General features: G+C 40.0%; 1 protein-coding gene across 2 annotated transcripts; it reads left to right on the top strand.

Moving 5' to 3' along the window:
- Window positions 1-251: 251 nt before the first annotated feature.
- Window positions 252-11,849, top strand: FUNDC1 (FUN14 domain containing 1). Of its 2 annotated transcripts, none has more exons than XM_058018532.1 (5): window positions 252-333; window positions 1,984-2,140; window positions 3,955-4,030; window positions 9,553-9,681; window positions 11,215-11,849. In XM_058018532.1, the coding sequence occupies exons 1-5, from the start codon at window positions 303-305 to the stop codon at window positions 11,290-11,292; spliced, it is 471 nt and encodes a 156-aa protein (XP_057874515.1). In that variant the 5' UTR covers window positions 252-302; the 3' UTR covers window positions 11,293-11,849. The 2 variants fall into 2 exon arrangements, with proteins under 2 accessions (XP_057874515.1, XP_057874516.1); XM_058018533.1 differs by lacking the exon at window positions 252-333 and adding an exon at window positions 1,215-1,690.
- Window positions 11,850-14,962: the final 3,113 nt, after the last annotated feature.

Raw genomic sequence — 14,962 nt, 5'->3', positions numbered from 1 at the left:
TCAAGAAGCGCTGGGGTAACTCTGAGGCACATGGCTGGAGTATTCCGGTGTCCTGCGCAGGGCAGGCAGCTGGACTCAATGATCCCTGCGGGTCCCTTCCAGCTCGGGACGCCCCACGATTCCCAAATGCGCAGCACGCACCCCCTCCCCTCGGCTCTCCCGCCAGGGACACCCCGGTGGGGAGGGGGCGGGAGGCGCATGCGTGGAGCGGCCGCGAGGGGGCGGCACCGCGTTGGGGCGGGGCGCGCGCGGCCGCTGGGGGCGCAGCGGGGAGGCCGCCAGCCGCCTCAGCACCGGCCAACATGGCGGCGCGGCGGCCCCGCTCCGCCTCAGGTCAGTGCTGGCCCCTTCCTGACGGGAGCGGGGAGGAGGCGGCGCGGCGGGCGCCCTTCCTCCTCTCGGGGGCGGCGGGCAGCCCCCTCCCGCTGCCCGCGCTGCGTCCCGGGGGCGGGGAGGGAGGGCCCGGGCTCTGCGCCTCCCCAGTCCGTTGCGTGTTCTCCCCTTCACCGCGCGGCCCGGCGCATCGGCACCCCCGGCATCACCAGGGCTGAATCTCCTTCCCGGGTTTAACCACCGAAACCCCTTCTGGGCAGGCAGAACGAGTGCTGGCCGAGCGCGGGGCCGCGCAGCCGGAGGTGCCGGGGTGAAGCGGGACGGGAAGCGGGAGCCTCCAGCCCCCATGGCCGCCGCATCCTTCACCGTGCGGGGCTCCCGGGGCATCGCTGTGGCCTCGCCGTGCGGCGCCTCTCGGCACTGGCACAGTTCGATGTGCTTGGGCCATGTCCAGAACATCATTTGCCGCATGCAGGGAGTATCTTTTATCAGTAGAAAACGCTCTGGCAGTGTTATTTGCCACAGAGCGTGTTATACTTGTGTACACGAGTTTTGGTTTAAATAATAATAATTTAAAGGCAGAATTAATGTAGCTGTTCTTGACAGTGTTTTAATATTCTCCATCTAAAGAAGTTAAATATGTTGTCCTCAATACCTCAAAGAAAGAACACTCAATAACAACATTTTAACATTGTGGATCTCGCTATTTATTATTTAGTACTCAGAAACATGTGGTAATAAAGGGAAATAATGCACACCTACATGTGTACTTCTTGCAGTCTTTGAAATTTTTACCCATACTGTTAGTACAAGTTAAAAAGCTGTCAAAATTCTAATAAAATGTTTATATCTACAATCTTACTTTAAGTCATAATTTAACTGCTCCTATTTTCTGGAGTGTCCAACCAGTATTGCTGAATTTAGATTTAACCTTAAATATATTTAAACTAAGTGGCCTTCCGTTCATGTGTGTATGTCACAGAATGTGATACACTTTTAAAATATGTTTCTTTAAAAATCTAGACCCATCTCTTTCCTCTGATGTTCAGGTATACAGGGTGTTGAGGATCATTAATTTGAAGTTGTGTGATGCCTGTTTTGGAAACATTGGCAGAATTGTCCTGTGAACATGGAACTTAACTGAAGTCCCAGCATCATCCGTTTCACTTGTGGAAAAGGGACAGAAGTCTCAAATGCTGATGCCTGGTCCTCTGAGGAGAGCACTGGGCCACAAGTTCTTCATCTTTCTAAGTGTTTTCTGTCCCTTTGGTTCTTGTTTTTTTGGGTTTTTCTCTTTGTCTTGAACGAGCTAACTGGTAGTTTCATCTGATGCCTCTTGGTTCCTGTACTTGCACAGGTGGGGGATTCTGGTTCACCTTTGTAGTGCCAGTCATGGATTTTATTGATTATACACTGGATTTTATTGACTATACACTGCTATAACCTTGTGCACCTTCCCTTGGTGATGGCACAGCATCCCCAAACCCTTTGTTCTGGGAGCTGCTGGACCACGGGTAGCTTGCACACTACAATTTACACCATTGAATTACCCAGTTAGTGCCCAAACCCGAGTCTGGGCTTTTCACATCAATCATTAATTTACTCCACAACTGAGAGAACAACTTTTTAAAATTGCTTTTTCTTTGCCAGAGCACGACAGTGACGATGACTCCTACGAAGTGCTGGATTTGACGGAATACGCTCGGCGTCACCACTGGTGGAACCGCTTGTTCGGCCGCAGCTCGGGGCCCATTGTAGAGAAATACTCTGTGGCCACCCAGATTGTCATGGGAGGTGTGACTGGCTGGTGAGGGAGCTTCCCTTTCCATAACTTTGTTACAAGATCCCTTTCCAAGGGTATTTGGAGCAGATAAATTTGTGTTTAATGGGATTTCCTTTAGCATTGATCGAGATTATTCGTGTGCGAACAATTTTTAGCTTGTTGCTCTGACTCATCGTTGTGAAGTGGTTTTTAATAGTGGTGGAACATCAGTTATCCAAGGGAACTCATCGTAGTTACTGTGGAAAGGATTTGGGAAAATGTCAGAGCTCTAAAATGACAAGAAATAAATGGAAAATGCATGTAGCTTTTAGTTTGTATGGAAAAGCTTATTTCCTTACTAGTCTAGATTTAGAAACTTAGTTATACTATGGCTGAGACATATTTTACAGGTGAAAGAAGTGAAGGGAGGAAAAAAGGTTGACAAAATATACTTTTAATTGAGAGCCCCATTTCTTGGAGACTGTTTTTCCTTCTAAATGGAGCTGCAGCCTTGTTGAGTGAATTCACAGTTTGCTCTGAGGTTAACTGATAGTTAACATAGCCTAGTTATACTAGAATAATTCATGATGAAAGCTAGACAGTAAAGATGAGAACTTAAACTGGAAAATGTGGTCACAGCCTGAGCAGCAAAGATATTTGTTATTTTTCAGAGGTATTTGGGTGGTGTTTGTCCATTCCAGTACACAGAAAAACTGTAAATTCATTGAAAAACACCATTATGGTAGCACAGTGACTTTTAAAGAGGGATTGTGCAAGAATTGGAAGATGAAATATACTAAAAATGAGATTGTAGTACCCAGGCTCAATACAGCTTTGTGAAGTGGGTTTAGCTTTCAGTCAGAGTTTTTAATTTGCTTCTGTAGCCTTAAAATTATTTTTAAAAGTTACACGTGTACATGTAAACTCAGAAGTTTCTAGGGAATAGTTCATCTGGCATCCATAAAAACTGGCTTATTGAATGATGTGGAAAATGCACATTTCAGTATCTGTCGATGCACATCTCTCTGGGTGCCTACTGTATATGTATATAAATAAGAATTCACTATTTATATGCAGGGGGAAAATTCCCCTCTGTGTGTGGGCCAGTGTTTAGACACCCTGGAATTGCCCAGGGAAGCTGTGGAACCATCAGCCTTGGGATTCATGTCTGAGTCAGGGCTCTTGGCAGCCTGATGGGGCTTTGGGACTGGATTGGGCTCTGCAGCACTTTTGGGAAGGGGACAGGCCCAGGTGACCTCCAGGGGCCCCTTTCCTGCCTTATCTTTGTGTTCTGCAATATCAATATCTGTGCTGCTCTCCAGCTGATGAGGGAGGGGTTGGAGACTGAGAACAAGGTAATTTTCTGGTTGCCTTGATCCATTAAAAACAGACTTAACACCATGTCCCAGCAGAGTGCCCTGGCTGATTTAACTCTTGTGGTAGGGCTGTGCTGCTTTTCTGAGATCTTTCAGTTCTGAGTTGTGCAGTTAATGTAAATTATGGCATCATGGATTTCCATTCCACTTGGGAACAGTTACAGCAGCACTGTTATGTAATTATGCTGTGCTTTATTAACATGCTGCATTTAATAGCAGTAAGATCTAGAGATCTCAAGCTTACTTTAAAGAGACCATCAGACAGCCAGGAACAAGCAACCATTACATTGTCTTGCTTTAGAAATTGTTAATTTAACATTGCTTCCATTAAATAGCCTTGATTTTTAAATCTGTAAATATGAAACGATACACTTGCTTTTGAAATGAAATCATGGTGATGGTTGCAGTCAGGAATTGTGTGGTGTGGCATTGTTCTGCAGAAAACTTCCTTAGACTGGGTTTTTTTTGTTTTGTTCCCCTAAGGTGTGCGGGATTTTTGTTCCAGAAGGTCGGAAAGCTTGCAGCAACTGCAGTAGGTGGTGGCTTTCTCCTGCTTCAAGTATGTAGCATTTCATGCTTTGTAAGTTGGCAAATGTTATTTACTAAACAATAGGAAAAACACAGCTGTTGGGTAACATTTAATTAGGAAGGCTTCTTATCTACTTCATCTTTTTACTCTTATCACTCAAAACCTTGCATTTGAGCTGGAATATTGTGTACAAATGTATAAAAGAGACATTTCTAAAACTCAGTGGTAAATCAGAATCTGCTCTGTCCTGTGAAATAGTTTGTTGTAAGACAAGAGAACTTCTGTGCAGAAGCTGAGGTTCTGTGTGTGATTTGATGTTGCCAGATGAGAGGAACTGTCTGTAAACCTATGGTTAGGGAGAATTTAAAATGTATTTGTTTTACATTGGTTTGAGAATTTTATCACAGCTTTAGGCTGCTTTGGCAGTTGCCTGGAAAGCTTGTTCTGGTCCCAGGATGAGCTGTGTTTTTCTGTTTTATCTATTGAATCTCTAAAGCCTGGCTGAATTTTGACAGCTTCATTGCATTTCCCTCTCTGCTGGCTTTCAGGTTCTGAAGTTTTTAATTATGTTATCTGGCATGATCATTTGCATTTTTCATCAGATACTGTGATTAGGGGAGGATATATTTCCAAAAAACTTTTAAATTAGATGAAACTTTAAGTGAAGGAGAATTTCATGTGTCCTTCTGTAAGATGCCAGGATTTTACTGGAATTTCTCATGCCTTAATACCTGTGAGCTTCTCATTTTTCCTCAGATTGTTCTAGGTGATATAGATTGGTGCTACTTAGGCTCAATGATAGACAATTTCTTGAGAGAGGAGGTTAAAGATATATTTTTTCTTTCCATCATCACCCTGGAGGGTTTCTGAAAGGCATATCCTGCTTTTATTTCTTTTGATTGTAGGGCTGGTGCAGTCAAGCACTGATCAGCAAGGGTGGGGTGGTACCTGCTGCTGTGTAATACATTGCAGTGTTGCTGTTGTGTGATATTTCCTCCATCATCATGGTCCCCACTGGTTTGGGGGCTGGTTTGGTTTTTTCCTCTTCCCATGTTTTGTATATCATTGATCTTAATTCTATTAATGATAATTCTCTTATCAGTGTGACTGAAGAGCTGCCAGACAGAGGCAGCCAGGGTGGAGGCAGCAGATTGCTGCAGGTGCCTTCCTCAGTGCTCCTGACCACAGGGAGCTGCAAAGTTAAAGCTGAGACCTGTAGGAAAAGGAGAATGGAAAGGGAATAAAACACATCACTTGTGCAGGATTTCTCCTTGCTGAGCTCTGAAGTTTGGGGAATACATTGCAGGTATTCCTGTCCATGCAATAGATTTGCCATGTGGTTCAGTGTCTGATTTCTTGGTTGATGTCATTTACACTGCATCCAAGAAGGAGCATTATCCAAGAGGAAATATGAGTTAAGTATTTTGATTGGATTGTCTATATCTTAAGTAAGATCAGATTCTCTTGAAAGGAAATGAAGTAAATGCCTTGGTCTCTCCTTTAATTCAAAACATTTTGCATTTTAAGGCTGAGTCATAAATTCTATGGTGTAATTACATTTCTGTAGTCTTTAATTTTTTCATTTAAAGATCACACATCCTGATTCTATGAATACGTGTTCAGTGCTTCCCCTGAGTGGGCAGAAGAGTATTTCAGCACATTACTAGAAAGTTCCTTTTTATCTGTAAATTTCTCTGAAGTTGCAGATTTCATTTCAGCTGCTGATTGCAATATTGACATTATAATTACATGCTAGAACAAGAATAATAACTACAGAAGGCAAGATTCTTGGCTAAAGCCCATTCAGTGAAACATTTCAGTCTTAAAATTTAAAAAACATTTTTTTCTTCAGTGGGTGATGACTTCATCTCAAGAAATGTAGTAGGAAACTGAAAGCAATACATTCAGTGTCAGTTTGTACAGGAAGCAAAAAAAAATTTTCATGTTTTTGTAAGTGGTTTAGAACTATAGTCTTAATACAGATTATATGAAAAGTAGTTGGAGAAAAAGAATAAAAATTATATGAAATTTGCACAATTTTTCAAAATAATAATCTGTTATCACATCTTTGTGGTGAATATCTCCACCCTTAATTTAATTCATTCTTATTTGATTATCAACTATGCTTTTTTTGTGAAGTAGAAGTAGTTATTCAAATATGCTGGTATAATGGCAGTATCCAGGCACTGTATTAAGGAAATATAGTGCAATTCTCATAGCAAGTAAGGGATTTTCCTTGTGTAACTTCTCATTTCTACAGCACAGTTTGGTACAATCCTGGAGTAGGAGGTACAAACTCAAGTACTCTTGGTTCTACTGGAATGAATTGGTTAAAAATAATTGTTCTTGTTTTTAAAATCCTGAATCCTCAAGAGCAATTTCACTGTCTTTTGCTCTCCAGTGAGCATACAAATTACAGCTTTTTCTGTCCTGCATTGTCTATTATTTAATAATGAAATTGGATTTTTATTCTGTTATTTGTGCTTTCACTAACACATTTTTCCCCAGTCCATTAATATGCCATTGATGAATTAAATTGAATTCTTTATTCAATTATGTTCTAATTTAGGAAAGGTAAATATGTGAAAACAGCACAAGGAACAGAATAAACTCTGAGATGTCCTTGGCTTTATCTTGTACAGTGCACCATGATGATCAAGGGTTCCAAGCATGGGTTGGCTTGGAAGGGACCTTAAGGACCATTTGCACCCCAGTGTGACATCCCAGTGACACTCCCAGGGAAGGCCCAACCTGCTTCTGAGGCTGGGGGCTTAGTGAGGAAGAGCTGGATTCAGTTTTATGTTGAATATCCCACTTTTCAGTGGGATATTCAATTTTGCCTTGAAAAAAATTAAAATTCTTATGTCCCATTTTGCTGTACCAATTTTTTGCTCCAAAGCATTTTTCTGCTCATTATTCATGTTAGTGTTTCACAATAACAAAGTACCCGTGTGCCTCTCCAGTGTCACCCCCAAAATGAGGTCTGCCCTTGAAGATTCTCAGTTTTCCTTGATTAATGTCAAGAAAGATAACACATTTTTAGTGTTCCTGCACTGATGTATTTCTTCAATTGCCTTTTTGAAAAAAATTCTGTTATTTTTTCAACACTTTTGGAAGGTCTTGAACAAATAATGGACTATGAATATATAGATAAGTATATAATATATCTATTATTCTATTATCATATATAGAGAAATTAATGTATAACCCCAAAATCCACCCCCACAGGTCCCTTTAATAATATGTCCAATTAATATGTATAGACCTATATGACCCCTTAATATATCCAAATATGGATATGATAATGGGTTATTGTTATTTTACTTGGATGTTGCAGGACCTGAGTTTAAAAAAATAGTAAATTTTGAGAATTTGCATTATGTTAATTCGCTGTTATAAGCAAGCAGATTTTTATGATACGTTGGAGTCTAAAAGTTGAAATCTACTTTTTCAACATTTGAGTTCAGGGGTATTATTTCTGCACTTCTATATGAAATTATGTAATTAGTGGGGTTGCAGCCAAAGTAGATATGACAGAGGTTCTGTCACTGCCAAAGTACAGGGTTTTTTTCTTCTCAGTTAAAATTCATATTCAAAACATTACCCTCTGTTGCTTATTTTATAAACACTCAATAAGTAGAATTTGGAAGCTCTTATTTCAGGGCTACAAAGTTCAGGCAGAAAAGATGTCTGGTTTTGATACAAGTGTAAGCTCTGCAGTAGTTCCAAACAGATCTTAATTAAAAACTTCTGCCTCATCTTTGTGCTCTCTGGATAACTGAGCTAATTAAAGTTGTCTTAATGAAATGTTTCTTCCAAGAGCCATTTGCATTTTACAAGCAAGCAGATACATTAGCATTTCTTACATTGTGTTGGACTGAGTAGATCAGTCACATTTAATTTTCAGTTGTGTGACTGAGAAGGCACCAATTCAATGCTGGGGCCTTTTTGAAATTCTTGTGGTCATGTTAAATTCACAGAATAACAATTGCCACAATTTGCAGCTGTTTTTCTTTGCCTGCTATGTCATCCAGTGGCTGGATGTGCAGCCAGTACAGTTTTCAAACATATTTTTTGCTTTCATGCTTTACAGACAGCCCTTAATGAGCTGGCCCTGCCTGGCACTAGTGCCCATGTGAATAAATGGCTTTATAGACAGGCAAAGTCAATTAATTTGTTATTAATTGCATTTGGAAGCATAAAGTAAAAGAGAGTTTAAAATATACTAAGTTCATCTTGCATTTGTCCAGTGAATTGGGTTTTTAATTCTGCAAAGGTGGAAACTGAAGTTGACTTTCTTGCAGAGGTGATCTTCTAGAAGTTTTGGTTTGAATTCAGACAAAATCTGTCTGGCACTTGTTTAATTTTATTATTTTCTGGATTATGAAATCCTCACTTTGTGGTGAGATAGGTTGCTTAGTTACTGTGGCAGTTGTAGTACAAGCTTGATGGTCTAATTTCAGTTATTTGGTGGAAAGATCCATGTGAAAGTCAAACTTCAGAGCCTGTAGGTGATGTGAAACTAAACAGAATAAATTTTGTATTTAGGCTAAACCTAATAAATTGTATATTTAAATATCTGTTCCACAAAAGTTCACTGTCTGTGACTTATGTTTACCAGCTGGGCAGTTTGCATACAAGGCTGTTGGGTAATTGGGTGGATTTCCCACCCACATGTGACCTTGAGAAGTACCTGAGAAATCTCACACTTTACAGAGAGTTTTTGCATAATAATCATTTATATGTCAGTTTAGTGTTTATTGCTATTTGTCCTAACAGTTAAAATAACCAGTAATCCTTAATTTTGATTTTCTTCTCCTTTTTTTTCCCCAAATAATGAGTTGTTTAACTGTTTTCTAGAACATTCACCAATCAAAATTAGTAAAAGAAACAAGGCAAAGGTTTGGGTTAGACAGGCTAAAAAATTTGGAAGTTTATGTTTAAATTGGTATGAACCAGTCTCCTCAAATGTATTCATTTTTCTGCTTTTACAGAACTTGTGCTGTTCTCAGGCTGTGTTATTTTTATACTTAATGGTTTTGTTTTGTAAGAAGGGTGAGAATTCTCTTGTAATGAGTACATTTTTTGTTGTTGTTGGACAGTTTAAATTGTGTAGGATAAAATAGAGTTTTCAGTGTTTCTAATGATGATTTTAATTAGCCCTGGATACTCTGCCACAAATCAGAATTCTACAATTCTGAAAGAAGCTGAAACAAAAGAGTTTTTTCATTGTTGTCCTATGAATGTATTTTTCTTACAAGTAAAGTAACAGTAAATGCTGAAGGAAAAACATTGCAAAGCTTTTGTAACTAAAAAACAGAGAACTGGTCACATTAACAAGAGTCTCCTCTTGAACTTTGCCACTGCTTGTTCTAATTTGAACTGCTGTCACTGAGGAAAGGTTTGAAGCAGAGAGCCTGCTGAAATTGGAAGAATGTCTTTTCCTGTATCTGTAATAAGTACAAATAAAACCATTTTATAGGCACCAAAACAATGTATTTTGACTCATGAAATGTGAATTGCAGCTGTACTAACTGCCTTTATTTCCCTAGATTGCTAGTCATAGTGGGTATGTACAAGTTGACTGGAAGAGAGTTGAAAAAGATGTAAACAAAGCAAAAAAACAGTTAAAAAAGCGTGCAAATAAAGCAGCTCCTGAAATCAACACTCTCATTGAAGAGGTGAGTCTGAGGTGATAAACTCCTTTTTACCAGTCAGATTTTCTTACCTTCACTGCAGGTGATAATGAGTTGAAAATGCAGATGCAAAACTGGAACACATCAAAAATAGTTTGGCTTTATAATTGATTTAAAGTTACCAGATTGTGCTGTCTTTTATTCATTCAGCTTTCTGGTTTGGTCACTGTTAAAAATGACACACGAATTTGTTCTTGGCAGGTGACAAAGGCAGTAAGGTCATGACATGGTAACAAGTTCAGGATGGTGTGGGTAAAACATGGTAACTACGAAGACAAAATCCAAATCTTAGACTCCTGATAATAAAATTACTTGTCTGGGCAAGAATGACTTTTCTGCAGAAAAGCTGTAGCTATTTTGTAACAGGAGTTGTGATTTTATCTCACTTTTATACATTTTGGACAATATCTGGCTGCAGAATCTGCCAGTTGCCTACTATGTTGAGAAGAGGTGGCTGTGATACTCATCAGTGTCACTGGGGCTGTTTCACCCTGTCATTTGAAGACTTCCATTTCATCAATTTTGTGGCTGTTTGGGGTTTTTTTAAAGACTGTTTTTACATATTTTTCACGTTCCATGCATGCAATCTAAGTTTCATTCTGAATAACTGAGAATCCTGACTGTGAATGTGCTGCAGCCAGTGAAACAGCAGCCACACTGGTGTTCTGTAATTAATGAGTTTTGACATCTCAGATTTAGTCTGTATGGAGTTGCATATAGATTGAATAAAAATTTCCTGAAATTTTAATGTGAATATGAACTGAAAGTTCAAGATTTGAGGGTTTTCTTGCTGCTTCTGTACCTTAAATAGCTCAGCCTCTCCTTAACTATTGCCCTGCAGAAATGGGTGGAATAGGATGGGGTTTTTGGTTTTCCTTTGTTTTTTTCCTCTCAGATTATATGACTTTCTTGTAACTGTGTCTTAGTTGCCAGTCTGGAGTGTTTGAAGGAGAGGGTTTATGAAATGGCACATTTGATAAAAGGTGTTATACTCTGTGCTGCTACTTCATGAAATACTCTACACCCATGTCATCATGCAAAAGTGGTTTTTCCTAGGATTAAGTTGTTAGGAAACTGGCTTTTCCAATGATCTTCCAAAAAGCAGTATTTTTTCTTCTAAACAATTACTATGTGATTGCAGTTGAAGTCATGGTGATGCTCAGGCTTTTTTTGACAAGGTAGTTTGTAAAACATGTCTTACTTTAATCAAAACAAGAGTGGTATTGGCATGAAATTGCTGTAATAATTCCTCTATATTTTTCCTTTTTAAGGTTCACTGTGTTTTAAAAATACTAAAATATTAAAAATAAATATTAAATATTAAAATACAGTGAAAATATTTAAAAACAGCTGAGAATCAGTTTGCAGTACCTTGGTGCCACCTATTTTTATATGGTTTTAGTCACATCGCTTCCCCTTGCACCCTTCTCCACAAGTCCAGTGTTCTTGTTGTTGTGATAAATATTAAATAATAGCATCAGACACAATTAACTTTATGAATATCCTTTTTCTTCTCAGTCAACAGAGTTTATCAAGCAGAACATCGTGGTGTCCAGTGGCTTTGTTGGAGGCTTTTTGTTGGGGCTGGCGTCGTAAGGAGCCGGGCGTCTCTTCCCGATGGGATCCGTGTCAGCCAGGATCACTTGTGACACGCTGTCTGCCAGCAGTGTGGCTCACTGGGCCTGCCAGAGCAACACAGGAGGACTAGCTAGACAACTTGGGAGCTTTTACATTTCAGGCTTTTGCCTCTTGAGGCTTGGTAAAACTAGGATTTGCTGAAAAACTGTGCAGTGTGCTCATTTATAGCGTTTCTGGGCAAAACTGGTTCATCCTCATCATGTCTCTTTTTATCTATGGCCTTTCAAGATCTAGCATTTTTTAAAATGTTATTCTTGGAATATAGCTGTGTAACCATACTATAAGAATGAAAGCTCCATTTTTATGTTTTCAGTTAAATACTGTTTATTTAAAAAGTATTTTTCTTCATGCTGTAGTAGGTAGTATCAATGACTACACACTGTATATGATATTGTGGTTTCAGCCTCTTGGCTGTCCATCTTCTTTAGAAGTCACTGCAATAATCTGTAATACCTTTTTACAGAGTATTAAATAACAAAGAATCATGAGCTTATTAAAGGTGAAAATTAACTTTGGCCTTTGTGTACATAAACAATAAGAAAGTCTCTCAATTTTAGCCTGCAGGGACCTGGTTTTTAAGGTGGTTTTAGTGATTTGTTACCAAGTTATTCTCAAGAAGCTGATAATCCAAACAAACAGTGCATTTTGATGCATTTCAGACTTGAACCTTTCAGAAACTCCTACCCAAGGAAGAGTTTGCTCTGCCCTGATTTCTCTGGATTTTACTGTAGCAGCAGGTGAATGTGAACAGGAATCTCTCCCACCAGGGTTCTGTTGGGTTGCTGTTCTGTTCTCTGAACAGCAATAGTGGTTCAGTAGCAGTGGATGGATGGATGGATGGATGGATGGATGGATGGATGGATGGATGGATGGATGGGTATGAGCTTGGATGCAGAGGACATGGGATGTTGGACATACTAACCTTGTAAATATTTAGATTTGTGCATCCCTGGGCTCCAGAGGTTGATATTACATGTTGACCTCATGTTTGTGGTGTGCTTGTGGGCCAAGGTGAATAAGGTATGAAGCATGTCCTGCAAACCTCTGAGCTTTAAGGGTTTCATCAAGCCTGGTTAAGACTTTGGAAAATAAATCTTAGCACACACACCCCCAAACTAAACCCAAGGTACATGCATGACCATGGATCCCAAATATTTTGTTTTAAAGTAACTATCTGAAGTTATATAAGCACAGTTGCAGTTTATTGGAAATGGGAAGCCCAAGGAGGAATTTGTCTGCTGGGTTGTCTGGGATTTAGAGTAAAAGAAAGAAAGATGAAAATGTTAAAATATTAAAACCTCTGCTCTGATGTTCAGCCCAAAGAATAATGGGAAGGTACAACCAGTCAGCTTTTTTCTGCTGATGAAGCTCATGGGTTTTTGGCATGTCCAGAGGGTACTGAAGCCAACTGACATGAGTCATCCACCCTGACTGGAATGAGCTGGGTGTCCTGAAGGGCTTTGGGGGTGTAGTGACCACTTCAGTACCATGAACCTGTAAATGTGCATTTCTGGTGCACTTTGTGAAAGGATTTCAAGGGAGCATCCTTCAGTGAGCTTGTTAAAAAGGCTGCTCATGTGACCAAGGAATTTACTTAATTGTTAGAAGTAGAATTAAAACCAAAAGTATTAGTAGGGTGCAAGACTGATTTCTGCAGAGGAAAGTTGTTCTGCTGTTCTATTGGCATCATCTGAGATTTTCAATCAATGGATCAAGAATTGATTGAAATACATTTGAGGCTTCCATAGTTTCATTTTTTGAGTTAGATTTCATTTTTTAAGCCTTAAGAGACATAATGTAAAATTGTCTGAGGGACTAAGAAGGCAAGGAGAAATGGTGTTATTGAAAAGGTGAACATTGGTGGTTTGTGCTGGGATTGGCTTCATGTCCTGGAGTGCTGACTGGAGAAGGAGAGTGGCTGCTGGCACAGCAGGACCTGCTGATGCAGTTCCTTGGGCTGCTGAGGCAGAGGGGACACAGCTGCCAGGGTGAGGTGGTGGTGCAGTTGCAGCTGAGGTAAAGCACCAAGGTAAGAGCAGCTTTTATTGCAAACGCCTGAGATTGTTTAATGTGCCAGCTCAGACCAGTCTCACCTATGTGAGGGAATGCTCTGCAAAGGTACAGTCAAAACATGGGCGTTGATGGGGTTGGGAACAGAATGGAGTGTAACCCCATTGGGAATATTGGGTTTCTGGGGGTAAAGCCTTCTCTGGGATGATTTCAGAGTTACTCTTGCCCTCTCTGACAAAGAACAATCCAGGCTAAGAAGATTCAGAGGAGAAAGGCTGGTGAGGCCCTGGCACAGAGGAGCTGTGGCTGCCCCTGGATCCCTGGGAGTGCCCCAGGCCAGGTGGGACAGGGCTTGGAGCAGCCTGGGACAGTGGAAGGTGTCCCTGCTTGAGGCTGGGGGGTTGAAACTGGATGATCTTTAAGGTCTCTTCCAACCTAAACCATTCTATGGTTCCATGATTCTAAAGGAAAAACATGAAATAAAAATTTTTGGAGAGCATTTTTGCAGGGTGGGGGGGGGGAGATCAGTTTTAGAAAGCTGATTAGAAACACTTCAATGAATGAAAGGATGAGTCAGCATTTCTATGGGTTTTATTGTATAGCTGGAGAACTGACAGGTGGAGAACATGGACCTAGCAGTGGCAAACAGCTTTCCATGATGCCCAGTGGGTCTGTGGAATTCATTTCTGTTGTGTGCTACTGAGATCAAGGACGAGCCCTTCATCAGGGAAAGATGGGGCAATGTTGCAAGAGTCTCAGTTATATCTAAAGGTGGAGAAGAACCACTTTAGATTCCTCTGGCCATATTTTGGTGCAGTTCATGATAAAATTCCAGCTGATCCTACCTCTTCCTTCTACAGACCTGTATAAATTTTTCCCCTAAGTTGGCAGCCACTTTTCAAAGTTGAATGCTAAGCTAATGATTGAGGAAGGCATGGCATATATCCCTCTAGTGAACAGCTTTTGAAAGCTTATTAAATACTGCATTTGGGCAGAGATGGCTAATAAATCATCTATTTGTTTACTGTTACCTTAATGTGATGATGTATTTCCTGAAATTATTTATTTTTAGTGAAAGAAGCATTGGGCAGTACATTTTAATTTAAGGTGAGATGCCAGCATGATCTTATTACTGAATTTTAAGAGGCCAGAGTTTGGCTAAAACTTTGAAGGCTGTTTCTGCTTCAGCAGCCAGACTGAAAATTAAAATGTTGTAGTTAAAAGATAGAGCTGTCTCCCAGATTCAAGTGCATTTGTCATGAGGGCTTAAGAGGGGGTGAGGCAAACAGTAAAATGCAGGAGTCAGGACTGTAATTCAGTAATTCTGCCTGTGCAGACTCCATAAATTACAGTGAATTCAGTAATGTGAAAAAACATCAGTAATACCTCCCCCTAACCTTTTGAAAATTGGTGGAAATCTCAAAAAATTACAGTAAAAAAATCAAATTTTTATGGTGTGCAGCTCCCTGGGGTCTGTAGGTGATAGTGAAAAAAAATAATGTTCACCCAAACTAGAACAACATGACATTTTGGAAGGGAGATTGGGCACAAAAAAAAGAAAAAGAAAGAAAAAAAAAAGAAAAAAGGTTTATTCCCCCTAGGACTGTGCATGGTGGTG

The sequence above is a fragment of the Melospiza georgiana genome, chromosome 2, assembly GCF_028018845.1.
Source record: "Melospiza georgiana isolate bMelGeo1 chromosome 2, bMelGeo1.pri, whole genome shotgun sequence".
Classification (NCBI taxonomy): Eukaryota; Metazoa; Chordata; class Aves; order Passeriformes; family Passerellidae; genus Melospiza; species Melospiza georgiana.
This window is presented reverse-complemented; position numbering and strand designations above follow the sequence as displayed.